At 38.8% G+C, this 25,838-nt stretch overlaps 1 protein-coding gene across 2 annotated transcripts in view; it reads left to right on the top strand.

Moving 5' to 3' along the window:
• Positions 1-25,838, top strand: part of rngtt (RNA guanylyltransferase and 5'-phosphatase) — a 98,162-nt gene that overhangs the window by 63,491 nt on the left and 8,833 nt on the right. Inside the window, exons 14-16 of one of the 2 annotated variants that reach the window (XM_034900177.1) lie at positions 4,129-4,195; positions 10,879-11,002; positions 14,094-14,281. In XM_034900177.1, coding sequence (XP_034756068.1) covers positions 4,129-4,195; positions 10,879-11,002; positions 14,094-14,260 — 358 coding nt within the window. In that variant the 3' untranslated portion in view covers positions 14,261-14,281. Of the gene's footprint in view, positions 1-4,128; positions 4,196-10,878; positions 11,003-14,093; positions 14,642-25,838 lie in introns of those variants that run through there. The other variant, XM_034900176.1, reaches the window with a different exon arrangement.

Here is a 25,838-nt window from a genome sequence, read left to right as displayed (position 1 = left end):
CCAAGTAAGTACGTAGTGTACGAAGTGCACTTCCGTTAGTGCACTAAGGGAAGTGCGCGATTTGGAACACACTACTAGTGTCCGAGCTTTGTAGCCACGAGCCTGCCACCATTCATCATCAACAGACTGAGAGGATCACAACAGGGCACAGTCACTCATCCTACTGCAAAGCCAGCCTGCTAGTCAGCATCCAGACTCCTCCCTGTGTGTGGGAGAACACAGACAATCATTGTTGCCATTTGTTAATGTTCTGATATTTCCACGAAAGATGAATTTTGCTGGCAGAGGAGCACCTAGCAGACTCAGTCTCGGTGTCGGTTTTCAAATCTCTCCTTAGTTACTGTCTGAGAAAGAAAGAGAGAGAGAGAGATGGACAGAGATAAGGAAGAAAAAATTGCTCAGCCCACACAGTCGATGCTTGAGCACTTCTTTGTGTACCACTGAGGCATACAGTACACAGCCTTGCAAGTTTTATTATCTTCTCTGAAAGTAACCACAGAGGCAGAAGGTGATTACTACGCAGTAAAAGGAGTGGAGAGGTGGAAAAAACAAAATGGAAAGATGAAGCAATCCCGGAAAGCATGTCAGTGCCCCTTCCGAGTGTGGAGTTGAACAGTCTTGAGTATTGTATAGATGACTTTGAATTATGGATCATTTGAGGCAGCATTCTGTGTGAATAGGTAATGAGTAATGGTTAGATCATCATGCATTAGATGTGCAGTGCCTTTGAAGGACCCATAGAAGAACGGTGCCTTTGGATTGGCTTGGATTGACTCTCTTGAGGCCAGAGGAAAGGATTCATGTTACTGTTCTTTTTACTCTTTGGATTCAAGTGTCATTACAGCATCCCGATCCATACTTTGTATAAAGGAACCCAGTCAGGTACTTTCACGTGGGACTGTCTGATGTAAAAGCATCAAAGTAAAGTCAACTGCTTGTGATCAATGCTTTTATTCTTGACTTGTATTACTGTGAAAATTCATCTCATTTACAACCTTCTACCTGGACAGCCACCAAGATGTGACATTTATGGTTTTGAGTGAAAAGATCAAACCATTATAGAGACTAGGGTTGTGGTGACGCCCCCCACCCTATCAGACACAGTAATGCTAGTCGCAGGTGCTGGACGGGAAATTGACAACTTCGTCAGTTTTAAACTAGCAAAGGCACTTAAGTGGAAGCTACTTTTTTTGCCCCCTTACAGTCTCTCTCTTTGTCTCTCTCTCTCTCTCTCTCTCTCTCTCTCTCTCTCTCTCCTTCTCTCTCCCTCTCTCCCTCTCCCTGTCAGTAGCAGCTCGCTCTACCTAGACTAGCAACGTATCAGCATGCGGTAAGGTCACGCTCTGCGCCCCGGCATGGCCGCTGCGGTCTCGAGCTAGAGAGAGAAGGTGTTCACGTGGAACGCTATTACACTTTACTTTATCCCCTCATTGAACTTTGTGGACACTATTGTGTGCGTGAATTAATAAGTAAGCCTGATGTCATGTGGGTACGTGACAATGTTGTGTAGGATTCATGAATGGATGTTAGCAACAGTAAGCTAATTCACGAGGGTGTTATTTTATGTGTGAGCTAATACTGCGCAACTGTTCATGTGCGCTGCAAGAGTTATGTTTCTGTTTATTGAATGCATTATTCAGTGCAAATATAACTGATAATGTAGTTTAATCTCAGTAATGATGGTATATTAAGTTATTACTGTCAAGGCATACGTTCCAATGTCCTGTCCTCACGCAAATCACGGACATCAGATTAAGTATATACAACACCGTAGTTAAGTGAAATTGGGTCAAGTTGTAATTCACTTCCCCTACCAGCAGGCGCCAGCAGCATAGCCATGTAATATTTACAGAGGGCATTTAAATGTATGTCTGATCCTTTCAGAATGTTAATTGTTAGCCAATAGCAGTAGAAAAAAATATTTATTAATGTATTCACTGGAAATGTGTTGCCTGAACTCCAGCTTACACATTTTGTCTAATTGTTCCACTTTTTTGCCTGTGTTCACAGTATTAATTAATTAATATTCATTATGTCATAATGGCTACACTTAGCATATTTTATGGTGTTTGAGTTTTTGTTATTGTCAACAAATGCATTAAAATACCAAAGCCGACAATGCGTTAGTCCATCGCTCAATATTTAATTGCTTATTTATGTAATGTTTATTTTCATATCGCCAAAATACATTACTAAACAGCACAAAACCCAAACAATAAAACTCAATGAGAAACTTCTGATCATTCAGTCCCCCTGTTCCCTCTTTAGAAGGTGTTATAACTTGAGTGGTTAAGTTATGTGGGTAAATAGTTGTAGACACGTATTTATCTTCCAAACAGCCAAAAAAAAGTGAAAGCTACCACCATTACTGTCAGACTTCTACCCTGTTTATGGCACTCCATACTAAAAAATGAATATATATTGTACTAGTATAGTTGAATTTTCATTAAACATTGAGTAAAGTCTGAAAGCAGCTGGGCACTGGGGTTTTTAGAAAGCATTACTCAAATAGGAGAAAAATAGGGCATTTGCTGGGATCTATTTTCAGCTGCTAATAATACACATTTGCTACACTACTGAGTATCAACGTCAACACAGTATGTACACTGCACATGTTCATGGTAATAAAGGAACTTTGCAATGCTGTGACTCATTGATGTGATTTGACTAAATTGGAGGCGTTTGTCACAGTGGAATAGGCTATATCCAACTTGGATACACAGATAATACTTGTTAGCAGGATCAATTGATTGATAGTTTTGGTCTTTTGATGGAAGTTGTTGACACTAATAAAACTATAGAATATAAGCCTCATCCTTAAACTCAGAGAAGAAAAAAATAAGTGCAGAAAAAAGCACTCTGATACATTCACAGGTGTATTAAGGTGAGGCAGGTTGGCAATATATAATACACATTTGTCATATTTCACGGTCTTGCTCCGGCGCAGGCAATAGAGCACCTGGGCCACTTCTTTTACACAGTACCTCTTATAGATTTTTTTGATATATACAGTTTTTGCAGTATTTTTTTTTTTTTTTTTAATGAATCATTTGACACAACACAGCCTTTAAGTAATACAGGTCTGATTGCAAGCTGTTCAAAGACTACCGTGACATTTAACAACATCTGGATTGTTAAATAAAAACCCTGCCCTGTGCTGGAGTTTTATTTTCATTGGCATTTTGTGTTTTGTGGTCTTTCATCTGAATATAATTTATCTATATGACCCTTACTCAGAGATAAGATGCTGCAGTCTTATTTAGGACAGCAGGACTTTTAGGACTTTAAACATTCAGATTCTGAATGGAATAGCAACTAAACATTGTGAAACAGCAGAATCTGACTTAGCATGTGGCAGTATCCATCACTGCATGGCTATTTGGCTCTCTTAATGTCTACTGCTGCTTCCTTCCTGCTTATGTTAGCTATCATTACATAGGAGGGGTCTGGGGTAGATGGGGAGATAGTCTCCGGTTTCTGTTGAATTAAATCTCTGAATCAGGTGCATCAGACTACGTAGCCCCACTGTTTTTTAGCTCAATAACCCCTCATTATTTCCGATCTAAAAATGGTTAACTAATATGAAACCAGTGCTTGTTTGCTCAGTCTTAACAGCACAAATAGTGTCTGGAAATTACAACAGGCATGTCATGGTGTGTGTTTTTGGTAGAGGGAGGCAAGGAGAAGTGTGTGAATAAGACACCTGTTGGGCGTGATTTCAATCATGAGACATAAATACTGCACAGACACATGTTCAAGGTGCTGGGAGACGCACACACAAAACTACTGCACGTATAAACCCCAATATAGCCAGAGTTAACTGTGCTGAGTGCTCAGTCATTAAACAGACAGATACAATACTGTATTAAACATTGGGTTCAATCTATATCATTTAGGTGTTCCACATATTTATTAATGCCTTGATATCTGAACGTGCCTATACTGTAGTATTGTCTGTAAGTTTCGAGCACGCACAGAGACAGAAGGGCTCAGAGAGGTGTAATCTCACATCTTTGCCGATCTGTTACTAGCTGGAAAAATGGAAGTGGTGTAGAGATTTATTTGCATCGTTACCACGCAGATATTCTCGTGTTAAGGGTGTTAACCATGATCTTTTTGTCTTTGTAGGCTGCTTCCACAGACTGTCGGCTTGCTCTACGTCGGCAGCTATGACAGGCCCTTTGCAAAGATGAAGGTGAGAACATAAATGTGTTGCTTTGTTGAATTCTACCTCGTGCCAACAAGCCAAAGCTCCATGGGCTTTTCCTGCTTACCTTTTACAAATTTTAGTTTTGTTGGAAGTACGCAACTGCCAAGAATAAAAGAAATGCATGTGTTTTATTTTTTTCTTTATCTGTCACTGTGTGATGTGAAAAAGTTATATTGCTGTTCTTTTATTACTAATTTGAGTAATTTCCCTGTTTTGATACGCATGGTGCAACGCTGGCTACTGTATACCTTTTGCTGAATGTGTATAGATACAACAGTACCTACATATCGCTGTACTAATTGTTTAAACTAGATGACAGTTTAAACAATCGAATGATGAAAAAACAGGGTTTCCAACAAGCATTATTACAAACAACATTCGCATTATACTGTTTCATAACTTAAATGAACTAATCACTCATTATAATCCATAAATAAATATGTAGTAATTCTTATAATTTGAACTAGTGCTAAAACAGTTAACTGTTTACTCAACTAGATAATCAGCAGAAAAGTAATCTGCAATTATTTTGATAATTAATAGTTTTTTGTTTATTTCTAGTAACATTTGCATTAATTTGTTCCATCTTTTTGATTATGAGGATTTGCTGCTTTTCTTTGTCTGATGTGATAGAAATGGTTTGTTTTTAGACTTTTAGTCAGACAAATAAGCTATTGGAGGGGCTATGCTCTGTGATGTACTCTACTGCAGAGAGGCATTTGTTAGCTGCACTTAACACGGTGAGACTGCTTTCAATGATTTCCCTGTTAGACGTAATTGATACACTGCATTGTATTATATGGATTCATACACATCATCAGACCTTTTGACCTACAGTAACACAGACTCAAGTCAGGTGCACTCCACATGAACTAGCCTCTCATCACCATTAGGCTATTATGGGAATTCACTAATGTGGGGTGGACAACAGCTTGAGGAGTAACATGATAGAATTATTACATATTCTTCCATAATTTCTATTTTTATGTAAATGTCTCTAAAGTTATTATGCTACATGGAAATGAGCCACTTGGACTAAATGACTCTTATGGAAGTGTGTAGGCCTTCCAATAGTCACAGTCATGCTTTAGAAGCACAGTAAATGAGTGTTTCCTTTCCCTCTGGCGCTGTTACTGGTATTGCCAGATTCCCATGTATCAGCCCTTGGCTCTGAATCTGAACAAGGTTCTCTGTTTACTCTTCTCAAGAAGACAGAGCGGCCGCCCTGGGGTCATCTTCTGTTGGCTTTGATGTTGCTATTTTTGTGGTGAAATGTGTTTTACAGTCAGTCCAAGTGTGAATATGCTTGAAAGTTGTAATTACATGCCAGAACAGGACACATGACTTGTGGTGTGTTTGTTTGAAGCCGGCTGTGCACCACCAGAAAATAATTTTTATATTCATTGCCTTGCCCATGGGCATGTTAGTACAGTAATGTCGATGTGTCGATTAGATGTAATTTGGGCCACATCCAGGCTCATTTGAAAGCATTGGGCTGGAAAAAAAGAACCCAACTTTTTACTAATCTTTCCTCGACTTGTCCTAATCATCACAAAAACCCTTTTTATTGGCTTGATTCTTACAAATTAGCTGCTGTTGGCACCTACAGGGAATCGCTAAAATGAATTTTGGAAGCGAGCTTTCATGATGACTCATCAGATCAGCCTTTCAAAAAGAGAAAATATTGTGAAAGAGCAGCAATCTGAAAACATTTTGTGTAACCACGATAGGTTGAGGAGTGTTTATTATCAAGAGCTATTCATGAATTAATATATGTTGAAGATACAGTTGTAAACAGATGCAATCTTCATGAATTACATGTCCATTGTATCTCCTCAGATCCAATTACGTCATCACAGAAATTCCGCCTTTTTTTGTTTATCACCTTTAATTATGTTGCAACTGAAGCTCTTTCCACTACATATACCATTCATAGGTGTAGTCCTTACAGCATACCTTATTTTTTTATTTATTTTGTTGCTTGGTTTAATCAGCTGTGATCAACCTATTTGACCTACTATACTTGCCCTAGTCTTAGGCTGAATCCGATTTCTCTATCTTACCCCTTCCCCTTCCCCCTTACTTGTCACACACATAAAAAGGCACTCAAATGTGTAAAACTAAAAAAAGACACACAAGACCACAAATGTATTACAGATGATTACAATAATACAGGACCAATGCAATAATGAATAGCTACAACATGAACACATAATTTAAGAAACTTCTGCTCGTTTTAAGCCCAAAGTGGATCAGCAGCTGTGTCCTCCTGCGTCCCTGTGTGATACAGGACGGTATATGTAAAGCATGAATTGATGTCTCAAAAGCAAGTAGTGTTGTCCACTAATATCAAACAAAATTCTCTACTATGGATAAAACTGTACACATGCATGAAGTCCATTCAAGGCAGTGAAATGTGGGACTGTTTTGCGAATCAGCGATGTATGGTTAGCGGTTAGCGTTAGCATAGCTAGATAGCAATTTTAAACTGGCAGCTGGCAGCCATTGTTGCCTGTTGCGCAATGTATATGGATACCCCTCAGTTTCAAGTAAGCTTGCGTCATTGGATTTGTAATAAGCCATGTCCCCTTTTGAGATCTCAGCATCTACCTTGAGTACAAGGTTATCAAACCAATGGAACTGTTCCCTAAAGTCCTTCTGAGTGTCCTTATTCCAGTTCTTACTTCATGAAAAGGTAGAATTTGTTAAAGCCTGTTGAAAGTATTGGCTATTCATTCTACATTTAGTATTGCTTTCACCGCTTCATGGAGTCTGCTCCCTGTGAAGAACTATGTTCGGCCTTTTGAGTACATCTCATTAATCATAAATAATTTCTATGGTGCCTGGCAGACCTAGTCAGCAGAGACTGAGATAAGAGCAGTTCTCTGTCACAGACTAGCTGCTTTGATGAAGCTGAGATAGTTTGGCAGTGTGCACTTCACCTGAGAACAAGTATTTAGCTGTTTAATCAACAGTAACACTTTTCTGATTGAACGGCAATTAAAGGATTTGAATAGCTTTTCATTTTCTGATCATTTTTCAAGGTTTGTTTGCCCACAGCTTTTTGTAAATTACTTGAAATTTTGGGATTAAGAAAAATGAACACTGTCAGACTAATTGAACACACTTTCAACAGAAAACCGTCAATCACGCTGCACGACAGAACAAACTAATCATTTAGAAGTTTGGGAGGGAAAAACACAATTATCTGGCTAGTTAATTTCTTTTTTTAACTTGTCAAACCTGTACACCCTCATTTGCCTCAGTTACACATTATTTGCTTGTTTTTCTCATGGGAAATCTCCTGAGGTCTACTTTGACAGTCAATCTGAATACTGACATTGTAATATGTGTTGATAATGAGTCTCGGAGTTCATGTGCTGCCATGTACTCTCTGACCCACCAATTTAGGGCTACACATGGCTGTAATTGAACCTAATAATTACCTTGTAGCTAATAGAACATGTGAGGGGAATATTTTAGCTTTACCATTCAAACAGTTTGCTGAGTCACTCAGTTGAGTTGTGTATCTTTTAGCCGGAGCTGCTTTAATGTACAGAAGACATCTAATGTATCCTGTTTGATAGCATATTAAAGATTGAACATTTGTTTTGATACAGTCCATCACCTATGAGGGAGTTTGCTCAAGTTCCTACTTTTGCATCTGATATCTACTCCTTACTTATATATTCTTTCATCCAATTTCACGTTATTAAAATGGACCCAGGTTCTGCCCAACGCAGAGCCGCAAGCCAGTTCTGATTAAGTCTCGAAATAAAAGAAAAGCGGGGTCAGTTGAAAAGCAATATAAGGGGAAACAAAGCCGCTTTGCAAGAAAATCCCAAACTTTGAGTCTTTGCTCATGTCACTATCTCTAGAAAACTCTTGTAATAAACAATAGCACAATGTATCATTACAGCTGTCCCCACAGATCTTGGTTTTTGATAAAGAAGCAGGTTGACTGTCTTTTGTGTTGTGCTCAGACTAGTAAAAGGTCATACATATCCAGTACTCTGTAGTTGTTTGCTTTCGTCCAAGTTTCTGCTTGACTGCATTATTCACAATAGCCGTATTTGTTTAGTGTCAGGGATGAAAACTCAGTGCTGTTGTCCCTGACTTAGGGTGAGATTATAGGAAGACACAGTAGCTTGTACTGTTAATTAAAGCGGTGCATTTATAATTAATATGTTGAATCCAGAAAGTGACTTAAGTGTTTTAAAGTCATGAGCTTGTGCTTAAAGAAAATAACTTGACATTTTGGGACTTATTGGCTTTCTTACTGAGATGTGAAGATCAATAACTTGTGTGTGTGTGTGTGTGTGTGTGTGTGTGTGTGTGTGTGTGTGTGTGTGTGTGTGTGTGTGTGTGTGTAAATAAATATATATATAAAATCATCCAAACAGATAATGTTACAAGTGAAAGACACATATTGTTCCCATAACAGTAGCTAGTATGACACACCCATTTCTTAAAAGGAAGTAAATTATAAAAAAAAGATTCACACAACAAAAAAAGATGACTGGCAGCACTGTCTTTCTCTCTTGTTGGTGTTGTTTGTAGTATCTCAATCAGATTAAATATTGGAACAGGAAGGCATAAAGACAGATCTCTGCAACACTGGCTGCTAAGGAGTTGGACTGCCAAAGTCCCTGATAACTGGTGGCACACATGTGCAGCCATAATGAGACGGATTTGGATGGATTAAGCACCAAGTGGTGATGGAAAATGGCAGCCAACATGTCACCCTTCACCAGCAGGAAGAGATCCCAGTCTGTAGCAGAGCATCCTGCCCGCCTGTACTGCCCTTCACAGTTCTTAGGCAGCTTGTTGTGTCGAGCTTTAGGAAAGCTTTGTGAGTCTGTCTCTCCTTTAGTCCGTCTGTTCTTCTCCTAATACAGAAATCTTTGATTTACAGTTAGTCTTATTATTGTGTCGTTTGTCTTTAAACTGAGATCAAAGAAAAATGTTGTTGAGAAAAATCAGAGTTTTGAAATGATGACTATGACTAATTAGGCATTCCCGTGAGTTATTTTTTAAGATCGTAATCTGAAATCCAAAAACTAGCATCTCTCTCTGTCTTGCTTCCTCTCACACTTTCTTTGCGTCCTGTGTGATTTCGACCCCCCACTGTGAGCCCAGCTGCCCCACACTCCAGGATCACACAAGCTTCTACTTTGTATTTTATCGTTTGCCAAACGCCGCTGTTTGCCTGGCACTGATGGTGTCTGGCAGTGAGAATCTCACTAACCCCTGGAGGTCAGCCTCTTTGTCTCTTGAGTCTCCACTTGGGCTGCTTGTTTGATCTATAAAAGGTCAGAAAATGGTGGAAAATGACAAAGCCTAAGATGATGTCCTCAAATGTCTTGTTTTGTCCACAACTCAAAGATATTCAGTTTATTGAAGAAACTAGAAAATATTTACATTTTAGAATTCTAAAATCCCATTCCATTCCATTCTGGAATCCCTAAAAAATTTGTATTCACTTTCCTTTTTTTTTTTTGTATTGGCTACAACTGATTAATCTATTATCAAAATAATTGGCAATTAATTTATTAGTTTATTAATCGATTATTCTTTAGAGCTAGTCTTCACACAACCTTTCAGAACAATAAATATCTCTGCAAGGTGAAGGTGAAAGAAGCACTTCATAATGACTCATGTCACCATATTGTTTTCTGTCAAAGCCAACTGTTATTTCAGCTGCACTTGTGTTGTGTTTCATAAAATCCGCTCAGTGAGACTCAGTCCTTCGACAAATAAACACCAATGCTCAAATGTCTTCTTTGACTCATGCTTGATCTTCAGTATCGTGTGCAAGTTTCATATCCTTCAACTATGTTACAGTGTGCTCAGTACTTAGTTGATTTTGTTTTCAAAGCAGAATATGATGTAATAAGTCAGTGATCCTGTGTAGCTCAGTAGGAGGAGCAGCAGCAGCAACTGTTGCACTGCTTTGTTGAGGGCGGTATCATAGCGATACAGACACACTCAGTATCTCTCTGTATGTAGAATCAAACGAGTTTGGGCTCAAATTCTAAAGTAGGAGTAATTTAAGTTATTTAATATAAAATACCTGTTAAATTCGATCAAGAATAGGAATGTTGAAATTTTCTCACACTTTAACAGCAGGGAGCACGCAACCAATCAATTCTCATTTCTATGATTTGGTTTACATGGAGCATCTTGGCCTACACACACTAAACAGGGATATTATTCTGTTTTCACATTACAGTGATGTAATGTGAAGTATGTAATGTAATCCTTAATAGAATATTCTTTGGTACAGTGCAAGAAAGTTCATTCTTCATTATTCCAGTGCTTATTTAGGTGAAATGTGTATTAAGCCCTTATAAAGCTATGCCCTGAGTTCATTTCCAGAAAGGATATACAAACAAACAATAAAATATAGAAAAACTGCTACTAAAAGTATTCAAAGGTAAGTAGTAATCACAAAAGGGAAGATGAGAACTTGCCGCATATTGATATCATGTTTGAAACGGCTGCAGTTGCTGGTGCAAATCATCGTGAGCTGTCATTCACAAATGCAGCAGCATGTCTCTCAAAATAAAGTAGAGGGTTTATAATATACTTGAGCAATGGTGACAGCAAGAAGAAAATAAAATGACACTGGTGTCATTCACTGTGTCCTTTCATCTTTGTCTTCACAGGCCACTAAAGAGCTAAAACAGTACGACAACAAGATCATCGAGTGCACCTTCGCCAATAACACCTGGGTGTTCATGAGGCAGCGGGTGGACAAGAGCTTCCCTAACTCCTATGATACAGCGATGGGTGAGACTTTGTCCTTCTCTGTCTGACAGTTATTTATATTTAATATCTCACTGTCTCCTCCATCTGAGGTAATAACAACCAGTCAGCGTGCATGAGTGTGTGGAGGGGCAGACGTTCTATGGTGTACTCTGCGTTTGCAGACAGTCCAGCCATGTATTTAGTGCCCACAATGCTCTTTTCAGTGATTTGGGACACAATGTTTTGTTTATCTCTTTACTTTAAATAGATAAAAACAACATTTGCTGCAAATTCATGAATTGCACCGCGGTTTTATATAAGATGCTTAGCTGTTGTATTTTAAAGCTGCACTCATCCGTATTTTTATATCAGCAGTTGATATGTGAAATGGGCCACTTGCAGTAACAAAGCCGCAAAGAACTATCCTCTGACTCTGCAGTTCCCCTCAGCCCTACGGAGCATCTTGCAGCTCATTTTTTACGTTTTACGGCCCACAGCTTAACTGTTTTGGTTCACTCTCAATGTTCTCATGATCTGGTTTCCTAAAAAAAAGCTCTGATAAACCAACAGTACACTGCCTGCTCAGCAGCAAACAGCAGACAGACAACGTTGGCAACTAGCTGGTAAACATAGAGCATTTAGCAGCTAAAGTGCCAGGCATATCCCTCAAGAGCTGGTGGAGACCAAAACAGAGCTAAAATTATAGTGAATATAGAACTTGCATTTGTCGGGTGGCCCAAAATCCAAATTCAAATGAATGCTGTCTGCTGGGTGTGTAAGCAACAGTTAGTAACCTGTTCATCATGTGTAGAAAAGGCCCCAAAGTTATGTTAGTGTTGCTGTTATTTAGTACAGTTGACCATATGGTATTTTTTTCACATTTACTCCCATTTAATAGGTGCTTGTCACATGGTAACCTAAAGTCCGTGCTGGTTTGTATATTATAGCTGACGTCACACAGTTAATAAGCAGTGTGATAGTTAGTATTATTTTCCCTACACCATGACAAATGTTTGACAAAAAAAAAACAATTCAAGCTTTAAAGATATAATTATAAAAAAGGTTATTGAAGCCAATGGGGTACTTGAAGCAGAAATAAATAGTTCTTAGATCCAGCTTGTCCTTTTTCTGCCTGATTTTCTTTCAGTGTTTTGATAAAACTTTTAGATTTTTTTTACAAGTTGTATGTTAATATACTGAAAGATGTTAAAATATTGAAAGATTATCTTTATTCTTTTAAAGATTACGGTCTTCAGCTTGTGTAGTAGCTGAGCTGTACTTTATCCCAAAGCAACTCATTTTAGTTTCACTGTTCATCAACTTGGATTCTCGAATGGTCCAACAGATATTGCACAGCTATAAGCTTCTTGAAAAAACAAATAGAGGAAATCAAAGGGAGACCAAGACTGATAACAAAAACAAAAATAATGGTTTACCACAGCAATACACCTTATTTGTGTGTAGCACCAGTGCTGGACATGGTGGCACATAAAAGTACAAATTGAAGCAATAAAAACGAGAAGCACAAGCGAGAGAAAATACATTTAAAGAATGAATTGAATTAATCGAAGAATATAGAAAAAGATTGTCCTGAATTATTGAGTTTAGAACCTCAGGCAGACTGTTGTGCTGCTTTGGAGCCCTTTTATCTAAAATCCAGACGGATAACATTGCATTTCTCCTCAAGCTGACAACAACACTGTGTTCTATTTAAAAACTACACATTTGGTCATGGTCATGAATGCTCAGATTTTATGTTATCATAGGAATTTACCATAGTTGCTATGCCTGACAAGCTTTGCATTCTAGAATGTATACAGTGACTAAGGTGGCAGACATAGATATATGTCACATCTATTGTCTTATGTCTATTAAGGGTGGGGGAAAAAACTGATTCTTTGATACATTGCGATTCTCTCTAGAACTATTCAGTGCTAGTTTCAGATAAGTTAATAATCGACTATTTAAAAAGAAATAATAAAAGTTTTTTAAATGTGTTTATTTTTATTTGAAAGTTACTGTCTCCAGAGATGTACATATCAGAAATCAGAGACTGAAAGACTATGGGATAAACGGTTAGCCCTAACCCTATCAACTTAGGCAAAAAAAAACGTGTTGTATATATACAGGATCACATAAGACCTGCATTAAATAATTAGGCAAATCAAAAAAAAGGCTCTTAATCTACGTTATCACATTACATCTGACCAGCTCATGTGTCATGTTCTAAGAAGCCAATTCTCCACCTTTAAACATGACTGTTATATGTATATATCTTTTTCAATCGTTCATGGAAATGTACATAAAAAAATTGTTGCATGGAGATTTATCGAGATTTGTTGGCATTTGAATCGAATCGTGAGGTGCCCAGAGGTTCCAACCCTTAATATCTATGGTGGCGGTTCTATCAATCAACAGTAGAAGCACGTGTGGCCAGGTTGGATCAGTGCTAGATCAGGCACACATGTACTGAGAGGTTTACGCCTGCATGTCTCTCCCCCCCCCCTTTCTCATCTAACTGTCCTGTCAAAGACTAAAGCCGGAAATCCCCAAAATATAATCTTAAAAAAAAAAAAACTAGCAGTAGTACATTTTGAAACAAATGGCCCTCTATTTTCCAGCCATTGTTTTTGCCAAGCAGAAATGACAAAGGCTAAGTAATTTCACCAACTTTCTGAGTTTTTATTGATTTATATCCCACTGCTTTTCTTTGCAAGAAACAGTTTGGGAATACTACACAATAAATATTTCACTCCTGAACGGGAACGTAGTTGAACAAATTAAAATGTAATAGTTAACTAATGATATACTTTATCCTTTGAAGTGGTTACTTCTGCAGGTAGTAAACTAGCTTACCCGGCATGCTAACATTTGCAGCTTACATTAGAACAAAAACAACCCACCGTTGCTATTGTATTTTTTAGTTTTTAAAGGACAAAAATAATGACGCCACCTTTCAAACTCATTGAATATCAAAAATTTCTTATTTAATTGTAAAATGTTTTTTTTTTTTTGCCTGTTCTAAAATGAATTAAATATAAGTTGACTGTGTGTCCAGGCTGCTGCAGACACCTGTCACCACAGCGGTAGTAACTTCCTTACTTCCTCCTGTGTTTGTTGTTTCTCTCCCCAGCTGTGTGTAAAAGCATCCAGGAGCCCGTCACGAAGGAAATCCTCTTGGAGTACGTGGACCGCTGTACTCAAGGAGTCCAAGCCCAGAACCGGAAACACCCACCAGACCCAGACTCTGAGCTAATGCCCCCTCCTCCTCCAAAGAGACCCAACCGGGCCATCCCATAGCCCACAGCTGGGCTCTCTGGACATCTACATCACCAGCCACACCCCCCTACAGAAAACGGACATTTCAAGGCTTTCTTACCCTCAGCACACTTGCTTTATCAGCCTGTACATTTAAAGACTCCAGAAACCTTTGATTGACTGCCTCAACGTCATAAATTTACCTTGTAGACTTATTGTAGCTTTAATTGCTGGTGTTCTTATTAAAATGAAAAACATGATGCTTAGTTTTTTTCCTATTTATCTTTTTTAAAGTCTGAGCTATTTATCAACAGGGACATTGTTATGGCTACAAAAAAATACCAGACAATGCAGACCTTGTTTATGTTTTGTCAACTAGTTCCTTATTTGTAATGAAAGAGGAGTAAACATCATCAAGCCTCAGTCTGCTGTCTGAATGCAGTGTTTCCCACACACGGACTAACACGCATTCGTTAAGCTGCATTTCCTTTCCCTGCTCTCCTCCGTCTCGCTGTCACTCTACACACAGCCCCTCCCCTCCACGCACACAGTGTTGCCCACTTTGCAACTAGCGACTTTTCAGACCCCCTTAGCGACTTTTTTTGCGCAACAGCAACTAGCGCCAAATCTGGCGACTTTCTGTAAAAACGCCGCCGGTATTGTCCTGCGAGCACGCGTGGTATTTCTCTCCTGTGTCGGCCAAAACCGTCACCTCCCTCTGAATCTGTTTAGTGAGGAGCAGCCCCTTGTCTCCCTGGGAGCGCAGGCAGGTATGAAGGGGGGAAGGGACAGGGTGCGCGGGCCGGTGTAGGTAGGAGAGATAGCGGAACACAACGGGAGAAAGACGGCGCTGAGCTGGCCCGGCCCGGGGCGAGCCAGCCTTCTCTGAGAATTCTTTATTGACTTTTTTCCCTCCCTTTGTAGAAACTCTCTTTTACTTCAAAGATAAGCTACCTAAGTAATAACTGTAAGGTAAAATATATTCCTGTATTGAATTGGTGATTATTTGGCTAAAGATTAGATTTCTTTCTATCTACCAACCACCAAGCTTTACGCAAATGATTACGTAATGACCAGGTCACATATATGCAAATTAGCGTATTACATCAGGGGAGACACTTGGTTTTTCTCACTATAACTCAAGAGTTGGTACTCGCTCCAAAGCTAATCGCCTTCACGCTCTCACTCCTTCAACTACACATGCCGGCCCTGCAAGAGATTGACGCACACACCAAGACACATGTATACATTTTAGGCCTATTGCTTCTCCAAGCTTAAGATTGGAGTTGCCAAATGTATCTAAACTGATAAGCTCTCAGCTCTGTTTCATAAAATGATGTCGAGAGGAAGCCCATCTGTGTGGACTTTTTGTTTTAAAGGCCACGTGGGTGGGCGGGAGATGACAACATGATTATGAAGCCTCAAATAAGTACAAATGAGTAGTAACAGTGAAATCAAGCTACAGATGGGTGTGAAGTCAGCATCAACCAACATAAAGTTTCTTAGTAAGGTGAAGTAGTTTTAGTGTTCTTGGAGTCTCTGAACTCTACTGGAGGGATGAACACCATTCTATTAGATGTTCACTCAGGTGGTGTTTTGAAGATGGTGATGGAGAGGGTTATTTATCAAGGCTGACAAAAAGGTGTTACATTGGGCTGAGATCTAGTGGTGAAGGCCATATAAGTATGACAGACTGATTGAACCATTCAGTGCCCCTTAAAAAAAGTTTCATCAAAGGATAAAGCTGCTCACATCTTTTCCCCTCTTGCTATTTTATTTCTATCTTTTCCAGCATTTGGATGATTCAGATATTCATTGGGTTCAACTGTCTTCTAAAATCCAGATTTTAGAGTTGTTATTGCAGTTTGTGGACTCGAAAACAATGTGTGCAGCTGCGTCCATTATATCCATATTGGCTGCCACTTCTTGCTATTAACATGGATATGGCTAATCCCACAGAGAAAGCTCTGATTGGTTGAATGTTTAACCAATAGTAGAAAACTGCAATTTCTACCAGCTGCATTAACTTGCTCCTCAGATTATCCCATTTCCCGAGTTGGGAAGTTGTTCTTCCGACTTTGGTGTGTTCATGTGCTTTAGGTAGTTGTGTGGAAACAACATGGATACTAAAAAGAAGAGCATTTAAACATGTTAAAAGCTATTTCCGTGTGAAAACGAAAAGCAATGGAAACTGTGAGCCACGACTTGTTGCTGCACCAGTAGGCTACGTTCCCAGAAACCACAAAAATATTGCTTTACCTGACTTTTTATCAGGATAATGCAAATAAAGAACTTTTACAACTAATTCACTCTATGTAGCGAGCTACTAACGGCTAACATTACAACCTAAAACCATACTACGAATTACATGTGAGTAAAACCTTGATGCAATACGTGAATTAATAAAAAGTTTCTGACCATTAATCCAACATTTACTTTTGTCCGTCAAGATACTGCGTACTATGACATCAACTCTTGTTGTTCCGACTTGAGCATTCACGTGCATTTTCCCAGCCCGGAACTAATTATTCCAACACTACATGAATGCAGCACTAAACCCGCTGCCGTTGATCCCTGTGGAGGGCAGGTAAACGAAGATGATTTCCCACCAGATTTCAAACATGCTCATAATCACTACTTTATTTTAAACCCATAGGAAAACCTTGTTGCCAAGGAACATTTTACTTTTTGATTTTTCTTACCCTGTTGCCCACGTTGTTGCCTGTTGCTAGGAGTGTCGCCCATCTGCACTGTTTATCACCCACTGTAGTGTTTGTAGAAATGATTTACTCTGCAGTTCTAACATGCCAACTGGTGCGTTGACATACTTTTGTTTGGTTTAGTCTGTGTAATCAGAGTGAAATAATGTCTCCATCAGTTTTATTTATTATTTTTTTATTTTTTTTTATGAGGGGCAATCTCTCTTCTTAACCAAGAGTGGATGATGCTAAAGAAATGATTCTATTTCTGTCTGACAAAAAAAAAGTGTGCATTTCAGAACAATTGTGTTGTGGAAGTTTTTTTGAAATATGGTTTTCTGCGCTCCCATGCAGAGAAATGGCTTATTTTTAGACCCGAGCGATGAGCATCAGAATTTATGCCTTTTTTAAAGATGAGTGTGACGGCAGTGGTTAGTCATGCAGCATGGAGAATTTAGATCAGAAGTTATAATAAATGTAAGTCAGTAGAGTATCACACACAAGGGTGTAACAAATCAAGCCTGTGTGTGTGTGTGTGTGTGTGTGTGTGTGTGTGTGTGTGTGTGTGTGTGTGTGTGTGTGTGTGTGTGTGTGTGTGTGTGTGTGTGTGTGTGTGTGTGTGTGTGTGTGTGTGTGTGTGTGTGTGTGTGTGTGTGTGTGTGTGTTTTGAGCTCCTGTCTGCTGGTGCCTGAGGCGACTGTTCTCCTTATAGCAGAGAAGGATGAGCTGTACTCCCAGGGCTCTCTTTCCCCTCTGGCTACACATAAAAGCTTGCTGATTCTCATCAAAGCCCCTCTTGCCTTTTTGTCATGAGGTTCCCGCCGCTGAGACATCGCCACACATGCAGCAGGTGCAGACACATTTGTATCAGTTTATCTCTTCTTAAATTCCATTCACTTAAATTCATCATCCACTGTCTCAAACCGAGCTATTACTGAAGCCACTTTATGTTATATCACCTGTTTTATTCCAAACTCCTTTCCGCAAAATGGTTGCCTCTTTGCGGGGGTATCTGCATCTGTCTCCTTGCTTGAGAAAATGCACACAAACACATCAAAAGGCAGATCCAGCAACATTATTAAATATGTTTTCACTGGGTGTCATTGCGTGTAGAAAGCCCTTAAGGGGAGCGACTGTATGGATCTGGGCATGTAAACACTATTTCCATGAGCACAGGTGGTGCAGCGAAGATTATGAGGCTCACTCGTTTTTGGCTCAGGTGCTTAGAGGCTGGAAGCTCCACGGTGATATTAAATCAGCACAGATGACTCGCAGGCCATTATCTTCCCAATATAGATATATTATCTTCCCATGCAATCCAAGCTGCAAAGCTTTCTGTGGAGCTCAAAACATTGTCGCCTACTGATTTTTTTTTTTTTTTTTTTTTACAATTTCCCTTTTTATTTTCATCTTCAAAATAATGCAAAAAGTCCAATACATATTCGTAACATAACATTATTCTAAATGTTTAGACCCATTTCTTAGTCATCTTTCACAAATGTGACTTAAAATTGCTCTTGTATGATATCAATGTGCAATTTCTTTAATTAGTAATTTCACGGTAATTCAACTTGAATTTCTAGTTTTTATTTCCAGACCACCAACATGAGTTTCTCTGACTTAAAGTCCCATCAAATAAAGAAACATAACAAGCATATTAGCAGACTTCACTGCATGCATTGTTTGAGACCCTTTGTGATGACAAATAAGGACGGTATGCGCATCCACCCGACCTCTTAATCTTAAAATGTAACAAGTAAGAACAGCCTTACCTGTTGTCATACCTGTTTGCATTGAACTTCTCATCTCAAGTTTAGTGAACTAAACTCAGTTGGTTTTACTTTTTTAAAACATGAGAATGAAACAACTTTAAATTTCCTCCCAGCTTATCTTGGCTTGCACATCATCTTGTCACAATTCTAACATTTTATCTATTTTAATTTTAATTTTAATTTATGAGTTAATCATTTTTCCAAAGATATTAAATAAATGAATGCATTGGATCCCTCTAAATTCAAGATTGTGTAAATAACTCTTAACTTAGACACATCCACCAGATGTGTTTTAATCCATATTTTAACTAAAAGGGAGCTATTCATTTATCATTAACTGCCCTGCCATATGTTAAGTTATGTGATCTATCTAATACATATTTGTCTTATTTAGTTTCATTAGAAGCTAACTGCTCACTGCACTGATCTCAGAGTCATGAATAATCTGATAGACTTTTACAACAAGCTTTGCTTTTCATAATCAAGTCAAACAGCCCTGACTTGATTACCCCGCTGAAATTAGAAATTTAATTGCATACATTTTTCAGCTTCTGGAATCAGGGAGGCATGGCGCAACAAATCTATTATCGCAGATTCTCCCCCTCGTAAGCTCTTCTGAGGCGTAATGCCACGGTGCAACAAATGACTCCTATTTTGAGAGGAATATAACGATGAAGCAGCAGCACTCCTCCCCCCTCTCAATCAGTTGCGGCAATCAGGAGGTGGTTGTTTGTGCCATTCTGCTGGCATCATTTGTAACCAGAGCACATCGAGGCTGCCATCATCATGTTAATGTCTGTTCTCTCTGTTCAAATACAGTTTTTAAATGAACATAATGCGAAGGTGTGCTGGAGGGGGACAGAATCTGCTGTTGTGGCTGCTGTTGCATTTTTGAAGACTCCTCAAGCCACCATAACAACTTTAAAGTCCCAGTTAAATGACGGTTAAGAGCATCTTCAGCGCTAATGTGGCATTTTTCTGAGTTAATCGTAATATGTGGGCAGATTGTAGTTATAGAACATAACAACAACAATGCAATACAAAGTCTCATAAAGCCAACTGAACTGCAAACACAAGTAGCTAATGGTCAAATCCGTATCCGTAGCAATTAATTTAGCAATTATCATTGTATGGGTTGAGTCCATGATCAGTCATCAAAAGTAATGTCATATTTTATAGAAAGATAACATAGAGATATTTACAAACACCTACTGCTATGGTATCTATCTGCTAGCTACGACTCACAAGCTAAAGATAAGTACGGTTGACATTCTCCCGAAATCATATTTGACTAGATACATTTATGTTTACACTCCTGAGTTTGAGATGAGTCATCAAATGTTTAGCCTATTTCGCACACCAACAATAACAATTAGTAAAATACAAGACCAGATCAGAACTTGGAAAAGGTTTTTCGTATTTTTTTATCAAAGGTAAAAGTGCAGTTTTTTGCGGCTTGAGTTTTTATTTCTCCCTTCTATCAGGTTTAATAACATTGAACGCATCGAAGTAATGGCTGTGATCTGGGAACGCGGCAATTTGGATAAAAAAACGTCCAACACACAAGTTTTGTTTCATGACCAGATATGTTGTAATTAAACACAGATGTTAGTCAAATTTATTTGAATAAGAAAACATATGGCGAACGGTAAGATGATTACCCACACTGTGTGTTGTAGAGTACACATCACTAATACAGACTGGGTCAACTTCCCTTCTGTATCATAGTTGTATGAACTCAATTGTATGAACCAGTTTTCCTGGGCAATATGGGATTATAACTAAAATTGTAACTTGTTTTGGTTTTACCTTCAAATAAAGTCGTAGCTAGAGTGTCTAACTGGCTTGTTTACCTGTATGGTCCCGTGTTTGTTGTTTAGCGATGTCCTAGTATTACAAGATCTCCGGGAGTCCCATAGAACGGATGGTGGAAGCTATAAAAACAAAACCCAAATTTTAATTAAGCAAAGTTTTCCTTTAATGCATTTTCAATATTGTGTACTGTTGCATATTGTGTTGAAATTCCTTCAACAAGCTTTGGGTAATGTCAGAGTTGGCCGGACTCTTCCGTTAAATGTTCGCCCGATGATGAAAGGAACAATTAATGCCCGGTTTGGTTTTAAAGCATCAACTTTCTATCTTTAGCCCAAACTGTATTCACTCTTGCAGACTACAAAGGATTTTTGAAAATGTCAGTCACAAAACAAAAAGGAAATTACACCTACTGGCTGAATGCGTCCCTCCACCTCGTGCTGACATTCTCACACGCACATAATTAAATGGAAGATAGAAAACGCATGAATCGTGAATAAGTCAATTTTTTTCATTTTCTGGGTTTTTACTCCTCAGTAGCCAGCGGGGAGAAAAAATCATTGACTTTATACACACTTGGTGGAACTGCAGAAAAGTTATTGGTAAAGGGATTTGATGTTGATTACACTATTGGTGTGCTGAAGGAGCTGTGTGTGCATTACAGTCGCTGGAGACTACTTTCAAAAAAAGCAGGGGCAAATTCAATACAAAATGGCCTGACCCTTTCACTGTTAATGTTGGCAATCGTTGCTACTTATTTCCCTGCCACCATCCTGGCATCCAGCCACTGGGGCTGTAATAGAGCCGGCACAGAGTAAATTATGCAAACAGGGAAAAGTGGCAACTACCACCCTGCAAAACCTGATTTTAAACCCCAAAGTCAGTTTAGTAGACCTGGGAAGTACTACCGCGCCTGTTGTAACAGCATTTAAATGTCACAAACTAAGGGTCTAGAGCTTGACATTATAAAGATACAAATGGCTGCATTGGTGAAGGAGATTTCACTTACTATTTATTAAAATATGATGCAGGAAGTCAGGTTTGAGTGACAGATCCTGCACAAAGTTGATGATACAATGGGACAGGATTTTACAACTCTGGAAAGTACAATAATCATAAGGTGAACTGTAGAAATATGGTATAATGATGGAATGTGAGCTTTTATCAGCCAAAATTCTTTGCCAGACATTGCAATGCTTTCCAAGAAAATTGAGCTTGGTTCAACCTTTTTTCAACTGGTTTCTTTAACTGTTTTTAATGTTTATTTCTGTTTTTTTGTCATAGTCCCAGAGCATGGTCTCATTGAAATTAGTGTTGCTTTGCCAGACCTTTCTCTACAGCCCTGCGGAGGAGGGTCTAAATACTCACTAGGTGCCAAATAGAGCAACGGCGGTGCTGCAAGATAGCCTCGGGACGGAAGCCATGTACGTTCAAAGGTTGTTTTGGTCATGCAACAGAAATCTGGCCAGATATTCTAGCTAGTTGTCTGGATTTCCCTTGCAGAGATGTGAGGAGCAATTAACCATAGTCTTCAGAAATCCACCGGAGTTTAAAATCACAACCCAAAGAAAGCGAATGTAACGGACATCTGGGCGAAAAAGAGACATTCTGTGAAATTTCCAGCGGCACCTAACAATCCCGGAAGTGGTACGTTGTGTATATAAACTACACTGAAACAAATAAAAGTTTTGCTCCTCTCTATCTGAAAGCGTCTTGACCAGAGGGGCTACTGAGTTACATCATCATAAATGTATGATCCACAGTAAATCATAAGTGAACTATATATCTCAAGATATATCTCAGTCTCTGTAACATTTGTTTTAACATTTCATGGGAGTTCTTTTTTTCTGTTGGGTGCACACTGCACAAAGCACTGCCTTTGTTTCAGGGACATGAGACTGATCAACCTCTGCTGTGGGAATACTTAACAAAAGCAAGTGTGTTAAGCTTCACAAAAGCACCAAAAAATGTTCCCAAAAAAGCAGTCCTTGACTAACCTCGCGCTAAGTTCAATATTTCAAAGTGTAACACTGCAGAGAACAGATCTGATTGGTGATGCTGCACTAGCTCTCCATTCATAATCAATAAATGGATCTGTGGCCGGTGGTACCTTATGTACCCTCCTGGGTGCCATGGTGACCTTGATGTTACCGACAATAATGTTATTTGGGTTGGTGTTTGTTTCAGATTGTGTTTGTTAGTCATTTGTTCTTTCTACTCCTTTTTTTCTCTTCTGTCTGACGAGGCTTCTTTCATTTCTTTCTCTAAACTGAGACTTTTGCTGCGTTGCCGTTTTATTGAAGGTTTTGATTTTGAATAGAAAAAAGGGTTTGTAAATAGCTCAGAGCAAAGAATATTCTCACACTTACTCAGAAAATCTTTATCTTTTTACATCCTTTTTCCCCTGTTTGATGCTATTCTTCTAATCCTTATGACGGGAACTTTTTAATCAACTTCAGACAGTCTTGCTGAATGAAATGGGAAACGACAAGTAAAATACAAAAAACAGGGCTGCAATGCAGCTGATTTGCTCTTCAAAGTTTAAAGCTGCTCTTGACAGGATTTTTCTTTTGCGTCCATCTTATAAGCATATCTCACAAAGAGGAGCATTTGTTTTAAACTAATTGAGATGGTGTTTGTTGCACACAATCCTAAACGTTACAGGGAGAAAATCCTCTCTACCCACAGAAAGTTAAACAATTAAACTTAAAATCTGCTTGTTGAGCAGAATCAGAAGCGTTCTGCCCCAAGGCAGCTGGATGAAGCTGGTCATGAGCAGCTTTTGTCTCTAAAGCATCAGCAAACATTTGTGTCTGTAAATGTTTGCTGTGTGCAATGAACCGGCAGTACTTTACGTCATTTCTAAGTAGTGAAATTCCTAAATTTCAAATGCTGAACCTGGATTAGATTGTTCTCTGGACATCTATGTGCAGGGTCTGCTACATTATGTACAACAGTTACAGTACAATAGTTTAATAATAGTAAACATTTCAAATATTTAATCGTATTTAATCACATCTATGACAGTTAACTTGCGATTAATCACAATTAATTGCACATTTTTATCCTTTTCTAAATGTCCCTTGATTTCTTTTTTTCCCATTATTTTTTCTCATTTCAGTGCTGAAACAATGAAAAGTGGATTGGCTTACAACACCATTGGTATACTATAGTCTACTGTAGTGTTCAATTTCACATGTAACATTCTCACTTGGCGCAAATGATCTCTCACACAATGTAACACTGTCCATCAATAAAAGGATGAAGAAATACTTTGATGTGGGGGGAGAATTGGCATCAGCTGTGTGCTTGGTCATCAAATGGTATTTCAGACTGGACGTGCTGCGATGATAGCTTAACGACCAAACACACAGATCACTGTTGGTCTTGTCAATGGAACGATTTGACAACTTTAAAAAAAGCAAACTTTCCATCCAGAATCTTGTTGGTACCATTTCAGCGTCTCATGCTCGCCAGCCACTCAAAGTGTAACGTTACTACTCTTTAGCCGGATCGCAAGCCCAAACAAGTGTGTGCAGCGTGCCTGTTGTTTTGTTTCTGGTCTAGCTAGATCAGGTGTGGTGTTGTAGTTTTTCTAACGTTACTAGTTGTTGCAACAGCACGTGAAAAAAACTACAAAGTTTGCCAGGCCAAAAAGAACTGGAGAAAGACAAAAATATACCGCAAACCCAGACGTAGTACTAGAGGAAAATGAAACTTGAGCGGAAGTATGTAGGAGGGCGGAGCCAGGCTAATGCTAGACTACCTTCTGCTTGAAAAAGACAGGTGACCACTAGAGACACTACTTTTCTTTGCAGGTTTGGTGTTGCCCAAATATATTTGTAAATATGTCAACAACCGAGCTGGTTTTCTTTTTGCTGCAATTTCCTGACGTAATCTTAATAAAAAAAAATGTTTAGAGGTTCTCTGCATAAATATACTAGAACGTGATCTCCAGAGTCTTCCTTGACTGGGTCTTGCAGATCTACAGATTATCATACTTAAAAGAGGCGGCGGAGTGGGTTGGAGACAAGTAAATTGGATTTGGTGGCAAGTCAGGAAGGAGGGGGCAACTTTAGTCACAGCAAAAGTATTTTTTTCACGTGGTAGCCTATAGCTGCAGGACTGTGTGCTACTGCAGCTGCTGTGTATGACAATAATGGGGGAGGGAAAAAGAACAAATATTTGCTTACTGGGCACATCCATATACTTTACTTTTTCCTTGACAAACATCCATCGTAAAAAAGCTAGAAGATATAGTCTCATCTTGCCACGCATCATTATGTTCGTGGAAACAGCGACAGTGAGGGGGGGGGGGGGTTGGTGTGCGTCCAATGAGGAGCCATAAAGGAAATGGACTCACCAAAGGATCCTCGAACAAGACTTCAGTCTTATTGAGTGATTTGAGACAGGAGAAAATACTTTGGTGTCTGTGGAGGAACTGTCAAGTCATACTGGACTGCAGTAACTCACTTTGCCAATCTGAGACATTAAATATATTTACATATTATACATCTTATTGATATGTCTGTGCTGTCTCAACACACATTTCACCACGATTCAATCTCTGTTTTTGAAGCTCCCTTGACGTTTCTCTCTTATGAACAAACAATGCTGAATACAGCCTCATTTAAAACCGCAGTCCACTCACCATCCGGCTGATGTACAGTAGATCTGTCTCAATTATTACACTGATGCAGAATCAATAAAAAAAAGAAAAAGAAATGGGATGAAATTGCATGTTTGTCTAGCTCTGCGTGACTAATTATCACATAAATGTGTTCCTGCATGTTTCATCATCAGTGCTGCAGACACAGCTTACCTGAGCCTCGTCACCAAATCACCAATAAATAGCCAGTATTCCCATAAAACTGCCATTTGTGGTCAGACTAAATAGATTCATTGTGCAGACACAATAATGGTACTGCTCATGATTATTCCATTTAGTGTCATGCATAAGTTTAAGTGATAAGTATATATCTTCCAAAGCAAACTTTCACTTGCACTAAAATGTCTCCATTACAAAACATTAAAGGGCAAATCTGCACATTTTTTACGTCTATTATGAACCTTGTTCTTAGTGATACTTATAACAATTCTCAAAGGGATTATTTCTTTGTTATTTAGTAAAGCTGTTTACATCCCTTCCAAGGGCAAATACCAAATATGAAAGATTACCTAACTTATTATTGAACTATGTATTGAATGAAAGCTATGAGCTATAGACTCAGAATAAGAATCAGCTTTATTTGCCAGATAGGAGGATGCATCCGAGGAATTTTGCTTTGGATTATACATTGCTCAACAATGTAAACACACTATGAACAGAAACGTACA

The sequence above is a fragment of the Etheostoma cragini genome, chromosome 18 (genome assembly GCF_013103735.1).
Source record: "Etheostoma cragini isolate CJK2018 chromosome 18, CSU_Ecrag_1.0, whole genome shotgun sequence".
Classification (NCBI taxonomy): Eukaryota; Metazoa; Chordata; class Actinopteri; order Perciformes; family Percidae; genus Etheostoma; species Etheostoma cragini.
The sequence above is the reverse complement of the archived record's forward strand: the minus strand, read 5'-3'. Positions and strand labels throughout refer to the sequence as shown.